The 12865-nt window shown below is 49.0% G+C and overlaps 1 protein-coding gene across 5 annotated transcripts in view; it reads left to right on the plus strand.

Annotated features, from left to right (window-relative positions):
* LOC308178850 (peroxidasin homolog) overlaps window positions 1–12865 on the plus strand; it is a 45788-nt gene that overhangs the window by 27340 nt on the left and 5583 nt on the right. For 4 of the 5 annotated variants that reach the window (XM_080557994.1, XM_080557991.1, XM_080557992.1 and 1 more), the window contains 10 exons: window positions 833–950; window positions 2461–2630; window positions 3035–3307; window positions 3481–3597; window positions 4857–5015; window positions 6068–6180; window positions 7397–7553; window positions 9020–9128; window positions 9863–10020; window positions 11323–12826. In XM_080557994.1, the coding sequence (XP_080414120.1) occupies window positions 833–950; window positions 2461–2630; window positions 3035–3307; window positions 3481–3597; window positions 4857–5015; window positions 6068–6180; window positions 7397–7553; window positions 9020–9128; window positions 9863–10020; window positions 11323–12826 (2878 nt within the window). The remainder of the gene's footprint in view (window positions 1–832; window positions 951–2460; window positions 2631–3034; window positions 3308–3480; window positions 3598–4856; window positions 5016–6067; window positions 6181–7396; window positions 7554–9019; window positions 9129–9862; window positions 10021–11322; window positions 12827–12865) is intronic. The other variant, XM_080557993.1, reaches the window with a different exon arrangement.

Genomic DNA, 12865 nt, shown 5'->3' on the forward strand with positions numbered 1-12865 from the left:
ATCCTGGAGGTTGGCTACCAGCTCGTGGGCTTGCAGGCTAAGGAATAAGAGCACCGGCCTTACACTGGAAAAGTTAGCAGGTTCTCACTTAATTTTTTTGAATAATCCATCTGGTTTTACTGGTGAGTGTAGAGATTGTTAGATGAGAAGGTATTCTGCTGAAACACGATGAAGCGTGTCAGACCACGGGCACAAATTCCTTCCTATTTTAGCACATCCTTTCAGCCCGTTTGGCTCGCTGAGTGCTTGAGTGCATCTCAAAATGAAGCACGTAGTGAAAGGCTCAGCTGAATAGGGCTGGGCTGATGAATTAGGGACATAATGAATGAAACCCTGTCAAAAGAGAAGCGGTGTGATTTGCAGAGAGCTGGTGCTCTTCGGATGGAGCAGGCGGTTGCTGAGAGCAGCAGGGTGCCAAGGGCAGAAAAACGACCCACGTGAGGGTGCTGCTGACTTACAGGTTTATTTGGGGAGAGCCAGGGACCAACTTTTGGGGCAGCTGTAGTGATCCAGCATGCAGGCAGGTCTCTTTTACTCCCAGTGCTGCCTTGGGCTGTGCAGGGAGCTGATCTTTCCTAGCAGCTGTTGATAATAAGAATGGCCACTGCGGTCCTCCAGGGCTTGAATAAATGATGCTCTTCTTTTCCCTGGCATCTTTAGTTTTGCTGCTCTTGATGAAAAGTCTTGGACTGGTTCTGTGTTAGATGCCTGTGTGCCTGGGGCTCTGCTGGTGCCTCGTGCCCAGGGGCTGCAGGATGGGCGTTTTCCCCCATCTGTTTGGACTGGTTTCGTGCTACTCTCAACTGTGTTGTGTTAAAATGGTCTCTTGCAGAGAGGCCTCGCATAACCTCAGAGCCCCACGATGTCGACGTCCTCCTGGGAAACACGGTTTATTTCACGTGCAGGGCAGAAGGAAACCCAAAGCCTGCGATCATTTGGCTCCACAACAAGTAAGTCGCACACAATGAGCCCCGGGATAGCAAAGGTTTCTACCAAGCGCTGAGTTCTTCAGCCTGCAATTACAAAAGCTGTTTCATGCAATGTTAAAAACTAGAAATGAATATTCCATGGGTTGTATTTACCTTCCTTTTAACAGCGTTCTCTGATGACCGTGTAATGCAAGTTATCATCTGTATTTAAAACGTTTCATGTGGATTGTAGTGGATTCCAAGAGTTTATAACTTTCCCATAAACACACTCTGCAGACTGAAATTAAAATAAAAAGGAGAAAGGTATTTTGTGTTGCTCTAAGCCATGATGCTTGCTTTTCTCATTGAAGGCCTAGTGTGCTGGAAGAAGCTTTTCTGTCAGAGGGAAAATTACCGTGCTCCTCCGAAAGACAGACTTTGCAAAGCAGTGTGCAGATTAATGCTATATGCAGCAACGCTGAAAAAATATATGGCTTTGCTAGATGCCAAAGCATTTCTGGGAAATGCTACACAATAAAATATTCTGTGCTCAAGCAGTTACCCACTGAGGAAGTGAAGTTACTTAGCTGCTTTACGAGCTTCTTGTCTGTGGGAGTCTGAATAGGGCCTGGTTATTAATAAAAATGATCAATGTATGCTTCTTCAGCTAACTCCCCACCAGGCAAAGTTTCAGCACAGAGCAAAAGTTTATGGCTGAGTGAAGTCCCCTGGAAGGAAGGTCTTGTTAGGGAAATGCTGGCAGGCTCCCAAAGATAGCATTGTAAGAGGGGTAATGATAATAAATGTTCCTCAAACAAGATATGACTGCAGTGAGGAGACATCGGGGGAATTAAATAAATGTCCAGCAAGCATATTAGTTTGCATAGTGGATTCAGCTTTTGTCCTGGGGGGGAGAGAGGTCCCCTCTCCCTTTTCAATCATCCGCAGCCATCCAAGATTCCTTCACTCTGGGACAAATGGGATGCCGTGGTGGGACCTTCTGCCACGGGCTGGGCTCCAGGAGTCACAGGTCACTGCAGAAAGAGGGAAGATGCTTCATAGCTTTTAGGTCTCGGACTGGAGTCCGAGCCATGGTTGGGTCCCGTTGAGACTTACTTGGAGGTTTTTGCCCCCTCCTGAGGCCCGTGAGCCCACTCGAATAGAAATGGCTGCACACAATAACAATATGCATTCATTAGTGTATTTGCATTTAGCAAATAATGAGAACAAGCTTTGCAGGCCTCGATGGCTGACAATAGCAGCGATGCTATTGCTCAGGAACAGTATGCTCTCCTGATGGGCTGTAAACGTCACACGTAATCCGTGGTGAGGGAGAAAGTACCTCGCCCGGGGAGTGAATCAGAGCTGGAGCTGAAGTTCAGTGCTCTAAATCATAACTCTTGCTATAAACTTCATGAGGCCTCAGAGCAGTGCCAAGGAACACCAATTTACTGCAGTGCGTGCAAAGCCCCCCTGCCCCGCTGGCAGCTCGTGGGGGGACCCCTTGGGCTTCTCCCCTTTCCAACTTTTCCTGTTTATGGCTGTTTTTCAGTAATGAGATCGACATGAAAGATGACAACCGCCTGAACCTGCTGCAGGACGGTACCTTAATGATCCAGAACACCAAGGAGTCGGACAAAGGCGTCTACCAGTGCATGGCCAAGAACATCGCCGGAGAGGTCAAGACACAAGAAGTCGTTCTGCGCTATTTTGGCACCCCATGTAATTGAGCCTTGCTTATTCCTTGCTGGCCCATCTCAGAAGCATGGGGAGGGCTGGAAGGGGAGCTGAGCAGAGTCAGGCCCTCCTTTGTAGGTGCCAAGCTGGTCTTGGTGTGCTGGGGAGGAGAGTAATGGCACGGCACGGGCTGAGCTGTGGGGTGGCTCCTTCATGGGAGTCAGAAATTGGGGGGTTAGAGAGTGAAGGTGATTTGGGGTTAGGGAGGGAGTTGGGGGGCTGGGAAGAATTCTGCAGCACGGGGGTATCAAGTGGGGAGGGGACACCGGAGTGGGGAAGTGGCAGAGAACAGGGCAGTAGCTTGGCTGCATGAAGGGTTCAAGCAATTTCTGTCTGTGACGGAGCAGGCAGCAGGGCTCCTGGTTTCTGAAGCACTCGTTTCCTTCCAGCCAAGCCCACTTTTGTGATCCAGCCGCAGAACACTGAAGTGCTGGTTGGGGAAAGCGTCACCTTGGAGTGCGGGGTCTCTGGGCACCCCCACCCTCGCATCAGCTGGACACTTGGCACAGGCTCTCCTTTACCGCAGGATCCCCGTTTCGCCATCACCAGCTCTGGAGGACTCTTCATTCAGAACGTCACCTTCTCCGACCAGGGGCAGTACAATTGCAATGCCAGCAACACCGAGGGGTCCATCCAGGCAACAGCAAGAATCATAGTGCAAGGTGAGGAGCCCCAGGCTGATGCTGTTTTGGGGATAAAGTGCTTGGTCCGGGTGTGTGGATTTAATCCCTGTGCGTTGCGACTCGTTAATTTTTTCACTCCCATGAGCTGAAAATTAATCTGAGCTTGCTGCCTGAGTTCTTGCCTGCTACTCAGCCATTGCCTTCTCCTCCAGATTCTCCCAGGTTTCTCCTCGTCCCCACCGATCAGACGGTAACCGAGGGACAAAGCGTGGATTTCCTCTGCTCAGCTGAGGGTCACCCTCCACCCGTGATTGCCTGGACAAGGGCAGGTACTGCCTCGCTTGGCTTGGGTTTTCTCTCTCTTCCATAGGATGTGGGTGAGAAGAGCTAAGCTATAAGGTCACCCATGGAAACCCATGGAAAGCCTTGAGCTTGCTCCTCCTGGGACTTCCTACCGCCTGGAAACTTCAGGCTGGTGGATATCACCGTGTACCAGCTCTGTCAGTCTCTGATCTGCTCCTCCTGAGGAGCAGGAAGGCACTGGTTCACTGCTGACACACCTCTGTGGTTTCCTTTAGCTCAGGAAAAACCTCTTTGGGCCAACAGGTGGTGGGGAACTTTTAAAATCTCAAATGATTGTTAGCGCTGGCTGGGCTGAACTGATCCCATCTAACATGCTCTGGGACAGAAGCCAATAACGCTTGGCCCAGAGGCCCTCCAACTTTTCCTTATGCTTCACAAGCCATAATTAATGGTTTAGTGCTGCGGAGAATTCATGCCTATTGTATTCCAGCTTCCACAGCAATAGCCCTGACGCGGAGTTAAGGACCAGCTGAAATTCCCCTCCACCGTGTTCTCCATCTCCTTTAACCTGATTTCCTTCACTGCCGTGATCTCTCTTAGAGATGTGAAAGATCACGGTGACAAGAAGTAAGGTTAAGGTGATTTTTGTAACTAGATTTGCTAGGTCACTCAGCAAGGCAAAAATTAACCAAGCTTTGAAGTGCTTTTACAGAAGATATGCTAAGACCAGGACAATAGGAGGAGAAGTAATGGAGCACAGCTCCCACTGAGCTCTTACTTGGAAGAAAGCAGAATATTAAAGAAAAAGTAACTAGATAGAGAAGTTTGAGGGAGGGTTAATAAAACATTTTCATTTTGAACTTTCCACCTTAAATAGAGAAAATATTAATGATGTAGTTTCCAAACCGAAGAAAATCAAAATACTGAATTAAAGACAACGTTAAATATTCCCATGTATTTGATTAAACAGACAGTTTGGAGATTTGAACACGGATTTGCTGTCCATCAGGTGTCAGTAAATCTGCAGTTTTCACTAAGAAAAGGCTTGAGGAAAGAAAGCGCCATCTCCTTTCTATTGCCTAGACAAGACAACTCAGTCATCTTCCTGGGTGTGGGAAGAGCAGCGTCTGCCCACTCCTCACTCAGCACGCTGAGGCTGGTATTTCCGGGTGCCTGATGTCATGTCGGGGAGGAAATGAAATTTTTACCTCTCACGCAGATACCTGCAGTGATGGGGAGAGAAATCTCACAGCCAATTAACAAATCGCTCTGCTTGTTCCATCAGGTGGGCCGCTGCCAAATGACCGGAGGCACAGCATCCTCTCCACGGGGACCCTGCGGGTGATGAGGGTCGCGCTGCACGACGAAGGCCAGTACGAGTGCCATGCCATCAGTGCCATCGGGGTGAGGACCCTCCCCGTGCAGCTCTCCGTGACCCCCAGAGGTAAGCTGCCGGGAGCTGGAGGTTGTGAGAAATAAGGGCCGGCAAACCTTAACTCGTTAATGTTAAGTTAATGTTTTGGTAAATAACAGTTTCTCACAAGGCGGGGATTTGCCCTGATGCTTGTGGGATGGGAGTTTGCTTTTGCCAGGGAGCAGACGTCTAGCCATGAGAGCTCAATCTGCTGGTGGGAAACTTTAAAGAGGTTTCCCTAGTGCCAAGATTTGCAAATTGGAAGAAGCTGCTTCGCTTTTCCTTACTTGAAAGTTTGTCTAGTTGTCTAGAAAGAGTATAGTCGTGGGAATGAAATCATCTGGGGTGGCCAGTGAATGGGAGAAGACAAAAAACTGATTACTCCTCAGCAAGATTTAACTCTGGCTCCAGATACATTTATCTTAAACATTAGCTACAAGGCCATAGGTTCAACCTAAATTTAGGTATTCTAAAATCAAGCCTTTTTAAAAACAAGTCACACAGGAATGCCCTCGTGTTTTCATTTTCTTTTTTATTCCCATATAAATAATCTTTCGAAACAAGCAAATGCCCTTGCTCTTTCACAAGCATGACAGAATTTTGGTAATGGTAGACTGGATGGAAGGAAACTAGAAGCATGAAATTAGTAATGCTTCAAAGAAAGAACTCACAGAATATTTTAAGACCAGCAAGATGAATATAATTCCTTAATCTGGCCTAACACTTCCCAGACAACCTCATCCAATAATCACTGAATCAATCCACAATCAGCATTTCAGCTAGAGCATCTTTCCTAGAAAGTCCTTTGATAGTAAAAGGTTTTAAATTACAGAGAGCCTAATACATTCCAATATAATTGCACCAAACAAAGACACACGGGAGTAGAAAGTAATGGCTGTAAATGATGGAGGACTTGGTGTAGGGACAGAGAATGTGCATCTTCTGACGCTCTTCGAAGAGCCCTTGCAACAGCAAAAGGAGCCCAGCAACTCTGTGCTCTCAACAGTGAGACGTTTTGCACACAAACTTGTTTTTCTTTGTGTTTATTGTGCTCGTAACCTTCTTTTTCCTGTGTCCCACAGTGATCCCCGTGTTCCTTCATCCCCCCCAAGACGTGGTGGCAGAGACTGGCCAGGACGTCGCGATCACCTGCGCTGCCCAAGGGGACCCGCGGCCCACCATAACCTGGGTCAAAGTAAGAGGCGACACCGCTCAGCGTGGCTGAGGAAGGCTCAGCAGCTCTCTCGTTAAACTCTCCCAGCTGAACTAGTTAAATCAGCTTCTGCAATGCACAGGGAAGAAACTGCATTTGCTATAAGGACCAACGCTTCCACTGATTTGTGCTGTTAAATGGTCTGAAATGGTTTCTCAGGCTCGAAGCCTCGCAGTGCACATGCCTGCTTTCTCTTGCTCTTCCTTCCAAACAAGTAACTTGAAGCCAGTGACCTTCCAGGATGTTAGAAATGCTTGACTGACTATTCCTGGAAATAACTGAAAACTGATTTTTTCCTAAGTAGTTTGTCCTTATTTCCAGGATTCCCACTGGTGGAACTGGATGATGCTGGCTGGCTCCAGCTTTGGTGGGGCAAAGCCATGATCCCTCACAATCATGCTGCAGTCTGGCTGCTCTTTTGAAGAATTCATTAGATGGAGCTCTTCAGACTTTTTCCTGCTGTGCCATATCACACCTGTGACCTTCACTGAGACCTGCCCTGGCTGTGAGCACAGTCAGGCATGGAACAAATCACAGGGGAAAATGCTTGAGCCTCATTTACCTTGCAGAGGTCTGGTGGGAGGTGACCTGCAGCTTGCCTTGGGCTCCAGCCAACAGTGGAGCAGAAGGAAAGAGTCTGGGAGGGCAGCACAGTAAGTTTTAGATTGGGCCAGGGCAGCAGAAAGGTATTAAGAAGTAAGAGAATAAAGAAGTAAAGCTGGAGCCACTTGTGCCACCAGGCAGGTTGAGAGGTGGGGCTGAGCGTGCCGCCTTCTGCAGCACTTTGATCAGTGATGCTGCGCAGAGCCAGCAAAAATTGGCATCTGCAGTTGAAAGCCAACAAAAATCCATCAGTTTCGGGTTGCCCCCAAACTGCAGGCATTTAGACTTAGTTACGTGCCACAGAACTTCTGGGCCAGGCTGTCTGTGCGAAGCGCAGGGAAACTGTGCTCTGTGTGTGCCCTGCGGCGAGCGCCTGGGGGCAGACCGGGGTGAGGGAGCTGAGCAAGGAGGGCTTTGTTGTGGCTCCAGGCAGGAGCAGCTGCCCTTGGATGGCTTTCTGGTTCCTCTGGAAGAGCAATGCTAACATCTGGTGGCCGCGTTAGCTCATCGCAGCCGTCTGTGGGGTTGCTGAAGGTTGGGCTGATGGAAGCTTTCCACCCGCTGACGCCTTTTCTGTCTTTTGACGGTGCAACAGGAAGGGATTCAGATCACCGAGAGCGGCAAGTTCCACATCAGCCACGACGGGACCCTTTCCATTCAAGACCTCGGTGTGGCCGACCAGGGCAGATACGAGTGCATAGCGAGAAACCCCTTCGGCTTCACCTCCAGCGCCATGCAGCTCACCATCACCGGTAGTGTATCTCCTCCTGGTGGTCCTTTGGAGCCTCCTCTTGCTCTCGTGTAAGCAGGGGCTATGGCATCGTCATGGCTGCAATTTGAAGGGAAAAAACTCTTATTTCCTTAGCTTCTTTGCACGCAGGTCACCCACAGGCGTGCTCGAAGCCGTGCACCTCCTCGCTGCTGCCTCAGCTGAGCTGCAGTTGCTCAGCGCGGAGCACAAGGTGTTGTCCTAAACCACCGGCTTTGTCTCATGCTGCAGTGAGCTGTCAGCGTGCCTGGAGTTCCTGCCTCTGCTGAGGGGGAGAAACTTATTAAAATGTGCCAGCACGCTCACAAGTCAGCGTCTGACCGTAACCTCGCGCACCAGGGGATGGGGAGTGAGAACAACACTGCCGCTGCAAATACGGGGGTTGAAACGTTCCCTGCGTCCCTTAGGGATGGGAAATAAGTCTCGGGTTTTCAAGCAACTGCTCTGTGCATTAGGGAAACTGTAATGAATAAAGAAGAGCAGCGCTCCTCCGCTAGTCAAAGCAGGGGTCAAGTGCAGCCATTGTGCTTCTTAGAGGGTGAGGAAGAACTGATAAGGAAAAAAAAAAATAAAAGGTCGGCAATAAGGTTAAAAATTTAAGTGGAGACCTTTTCTCAAGCACACAGGAGTGACCATCATGAATACTGAGGAGCTTATTAGGTGAATTTAATAGCATTTTCTATACAGGGTCGGTATGCGAGGAACCGAGATAATCTGAAATTTCTTTGTTGCTTGAAATTATTCGAAAGATAATTTCTGTGATTTATTCTTGATTCCTACCTCATTTTCCAGCTGCCCATTGCATACACCAGTAGTCAAATGAGAACTGGTTTGCTTTGCTGTGAAAAAGGCCCTGGCTCAAAAAAATGCATTCTGTAGTCATCTTTCAAGAATTTTTGTTTACTTCTGAAGGTATTCAAACAACAGCTTTCATTTTTGTTTTAGAATGATGTGGTTGACGTGCTAATACTAAATTTGAACTTAAATTAAATTAGAAGTGTTCCACAAATGGAAAATGAATGTAGAAGCAATGCTTTCAAATGAATTTCATGAATTTTAGAAGTTTCTTTTGTGGGATGTAAATGCATTTTGGGGGGGTTAACCCGCTGTGATTTGTACATTTTCTTTTTCCACTTTAACCACCAACCAAAACTGGTATTTATTTGCAAAGCTGTACAGGAACAGATTCTGAATGTGTGTTCCACAGCCGCCACCTGGAAAAATCACTTTTTTCAGTCAGTTAATTTCTTCTTCAGAATATCTGTTTAAAAAAAAAATTAAAAAAATCATGGTTTCATGGTATTTAAATTGCAAATGCAAATGGAATTTGACCTGCAGTGGAGTTACTATGGTGTCTGTTCTCATATGCAGATTTTTTTTGAGCTTGGACAACAGATTAATATCAAAATAAATTTAGAATTTTTGATTTTCTCTTTGTGCTTTGGAAAGCCATAGATGTCGGTCGCAGCGGCGACACTTTTGTAGCCACCTCCATACGGGAAGCTATCAGCAGCGTGGACTATGCCATCAATTCAACACGTACTGAGCTGTTCAGCAAGTAAGTGCATGAAGGGCCAAGAAGTGAGACGTGAAGCAGAAATGAGATAAGAAGCACTGAATGAAGCTTTCTGAAATCTCATTTTATTGTTGACAATCCGCAAATGAAAGCTACGGCACTGTTTCAGAAATTGGAGGTTGAAGCTATACCATGTAGATGTAAGGATGTGCTAGAAGGCATTTGGGGTCCTGGAAAAATCTGATATACTAATACCGCTTCTTATGTCACATATATCTGCTACATGCATTTTGTCAGCTGGAATTGGCTCCAGAGACAGTGCATAGAAAAAAAAAGAGCATAGTCATATTATAAATGCAATTGACTTGGTGTAGGGAGAAGAAAAATACTAATATAATCCTTCTTACCATTTCCTTAATGAAAAACGACTTCTGAGAGAATGACAATTCCTTTATCTTCCATCCCAACATATGTTTTGATGAAAAAATAAACACTTTGTATTAAGCCCAAAACCTCAGAGTTTCAGCTGTTAAAAAATAAATTACTATATAGCAGGAAAAAAAAAAAAAAGAGAGAGAGATACTGAGGAAATTAAATACGTGTATTTTCCTGGGGGGAAATATCTTTTCTGTAATCATCTAAACCACATTCATATGCACTAGTTTTGGGGGTCAAGCACCAGACCAGGCTTAGAGCCTGATTCCTGCAGTCTCACGGCTCTGAACACAGCGTATTTATTTTAATTTTCCTGCATCTCTTCTAATTCCTTGAAACAGACGCCCCAAGACACCCAATGACTTGCTGGCTCTCTTCCGTTACCCCCGGGACCCCTACACCATTGAAACAGCCAGGGCAGGTGAGATCTTTGAAAGGACCTTGCAGCTGATTCAGGAACACGTGCAACAAGGCTTAATTGTGGACGTGAATGTCACAGGTAGGAGAGATTTCATTTCCTTCTTAACCATGTGAGTAGGATTAAATTAAAAGAACAATGTGCAGGTATCTAGAAAGTTTAGAAAGTGTAATGTTCTACCAAGAGTCTAGATTAACTGTGGTTATGTCAAGAAATGTGCTGTCTGGGTCACAATTCTTTCTAACATCTAATGGTTTTCGTAACAGCCGGAGGCTGTTCTTGTGGTTGCTGTACCAACCTGGTACTCGTGAAAGTGGTTCGGTTCCCCGTTTTGCTAAAGATCTCCCAATTGGCTATGAAAATCCTAATATTTACAAATATTTACCCGTCTACCTTCCTCAGCCCTAAAAGAGGGGGTCAGGCATCTGAGTGACTTCGTGGATCTGAGTTTCAGCTCCTCAGCAGCCTGGGCAGAGGTGATTCCTGCCCTCCAGGTGGCAACAAGAAAAATACCGAAAACCCTGGAGTACTTGGGTGCTGTAACAGAGGATGGGGATTTCACTTCTGCTTTTCCTCTCTGTGGTCTCACTTTTAGTACTTTGACCTTTGAGCTGCAAACTTGGGCCAGTTCCAGCCTGCCCGGTTCCTTTTATCAAAGCAGGATAGCAAGCAACAAGGCAATGCACCACACTGCTGCCCAAAGGTCCCCAGCGAGGTCCAAGCATCCAGCAGCGGGGCTCCAAAGTTCGCTAGCTGGGTCTTCCTTTGTACCCGTCGGACGTTCCCATCCGCTGCATGTTTCTACCTATACGTGTTAGTCAGCAGGCACGTATGTTTGGGCCCGTAAATACTTTTACCTGCCTGGATCCGCTCCAGGCTGCGAGGAGCTGCAGGGCTGGTCCGGGCTCGTCGGACCGCCAGCCTTCCTCCTCGCTCCCCGCCAGCATCCGCACAGCGCAGCATTATTCAGCGCTTTTCGCTCTGTGCAGCGCCCTGGCAGTCACCCACAGCTTCCCTGCTGCTCGTCACGTAGAATTGGGCTCATCAGGGATGCTCGAGGTTGCGGCAATAACCCAGAGAGATGGGAAATAAACCCAGAGCTAACTGCAGAAGATCACCCCAGCTGTTTGGCCTGCCAGCCACAGCGCTTCTGGTTTCCATCTCTGCGTGGTTTATACTAAACTATTTTCCCTCCTTCTCTGTGGGTCTGATATAATCCTGTGTTTCCAGTCTTTCTGTAAATTACGTAGCGACACCACACTGAGATACGGCCTCCCCGTGCCCATCCTGAGGATCCCAGCAGCAGGTTTCAGGCAGCGCCCTTACGTGGGACAGCAGGAACCAGCTGTGGTCTGATGTGGTGCTCTTTGTTTTCCTTCCCAGGTTATCGTTACAATGACTTGGTGTCTCCTCACTACCTGAACATGATCGCGAACCTGTCGGGCTGCTCTGCTCACCGCCGTACCCCAAACTGCTCGGATATCTGCTTCCACAAGAAGTACCGGACCCACGACGGCTCTTGCAACAACCTCCAGCACCCGATGTGGGGTGCGTCCCTCACGGCCTTCCAGCGGCTCCTCAAACCTGCCTACCAGAACGGATTTAACCTCCCCCGGGGGTTTTCCTTATCAGAAGACGCCAGGGACCTGCCCCTTCCTTTACCCCGCCTCGTCTCCACCACCATGGTCGGGACCGAGACCGTCACCCCCGACGAGCAGTTCACGCACATGCTGATGCAGTGGGGCCAGTTCCTGGACCACGACATGGACCAGACGGTGGCAGCCATCAGCATGTCCCGCTTCTCGGACGGGGCGCCCTGCAGCCAGGTGTGCAGCAACGACCCGCCGTGCTTCTCCGTCCTCATCCCCGCCAACGATCCCCGCGTGAGGAACGGGCGCTGCATGTTCTTCGTCCGCTCCAGCCCCGTGTGCGGCAGCGGGATGACCTCGCTGCTGATGAACTCCGTCTACGCCAGGGAGCAGATCAACCACTTGACCTCCTACATCGATGCCTCCAACGTGTACGGCAGCACAGAGCAGGAATCGAGGGAACTGCGGGATCTCAGCAGCCAGAAAGGGTTGCTGAAGCAAGGGCAGGTCGTGCCCGGCTCGGGGAAGCCTCTCCTTCCCTTTGCCGTGGGGCCACCCACCGAGTGCATGCGGGATGAGAATGAGAGCCCTGTGCCGTGCTTCCTAGCAGGAGACCACCGCGCCAACGAGCAGCTGGGCCTCACGGCCATGCACACCCTGTGGTTCAGGGAGCACAACCGCATCGCCATGGAGCTCTCGACCCTCAATCCCCACTGGGACGGAGACCTCCTGTATCACGAGGCGCGGAAGATCGTGGGTGCCCAGATGCAGCATATCACCTATGCCCACTGGCTGCCTAAGATCCTCGGGGAAGCTGGGATGAAGATGCTGGGTGAGTACAAAGGCTACGACCCCAACGTCAACGCAGGGATTCTCAACGCCTTTGCCACCGCTGCCTTCCGCTTCGGGCACACTTTGATCAACCCCATCCTGTACCGGCTGAATGAAACCTTCCAGCCCATCCGCCATGGCCACGTCCCCCTGCACAAGGCCTTCTTCTCCCCTTTCAGGATCACGCAGGAGGGTGGGATCGACCCCCTCCTCCGCGGGCTCTTTGGGGTTCCTGGGAAGATGCGGGTCCCCTCCGAACTCCTCAACATGGAGCTGACAGAGAAACTCTTCTCCATGGCACACTCCGTCTCACTGGACTTGGCCGCTATCAACATCCAGCGAGGACGAGACCACGGCATCCCACCGTACAACGACTTCAGGGTCTTCTGCAACCTCTCGTCTGCACAGGAATTTGAGGACCTCAGAAATGAGATAAAGAACTTGGAGATCAGGGAAAAGCTCAGGAGGTACTGCAGCCTGGACTTGGAAGCATCAGAATTGCTGCA

Source organism: Anser brachyrhynchus, assembly GCF_964034855.1.
Source record: "Anser brachyrhynchus genome assembly, chromosome: 16".
Taxonomy (NCBI): domain Eukaryota; kingdom Metazoa; phylum Chordata; class Aves; order Anseriformes; family Anatidae; genus Anser; species Anser brachyrhynchus.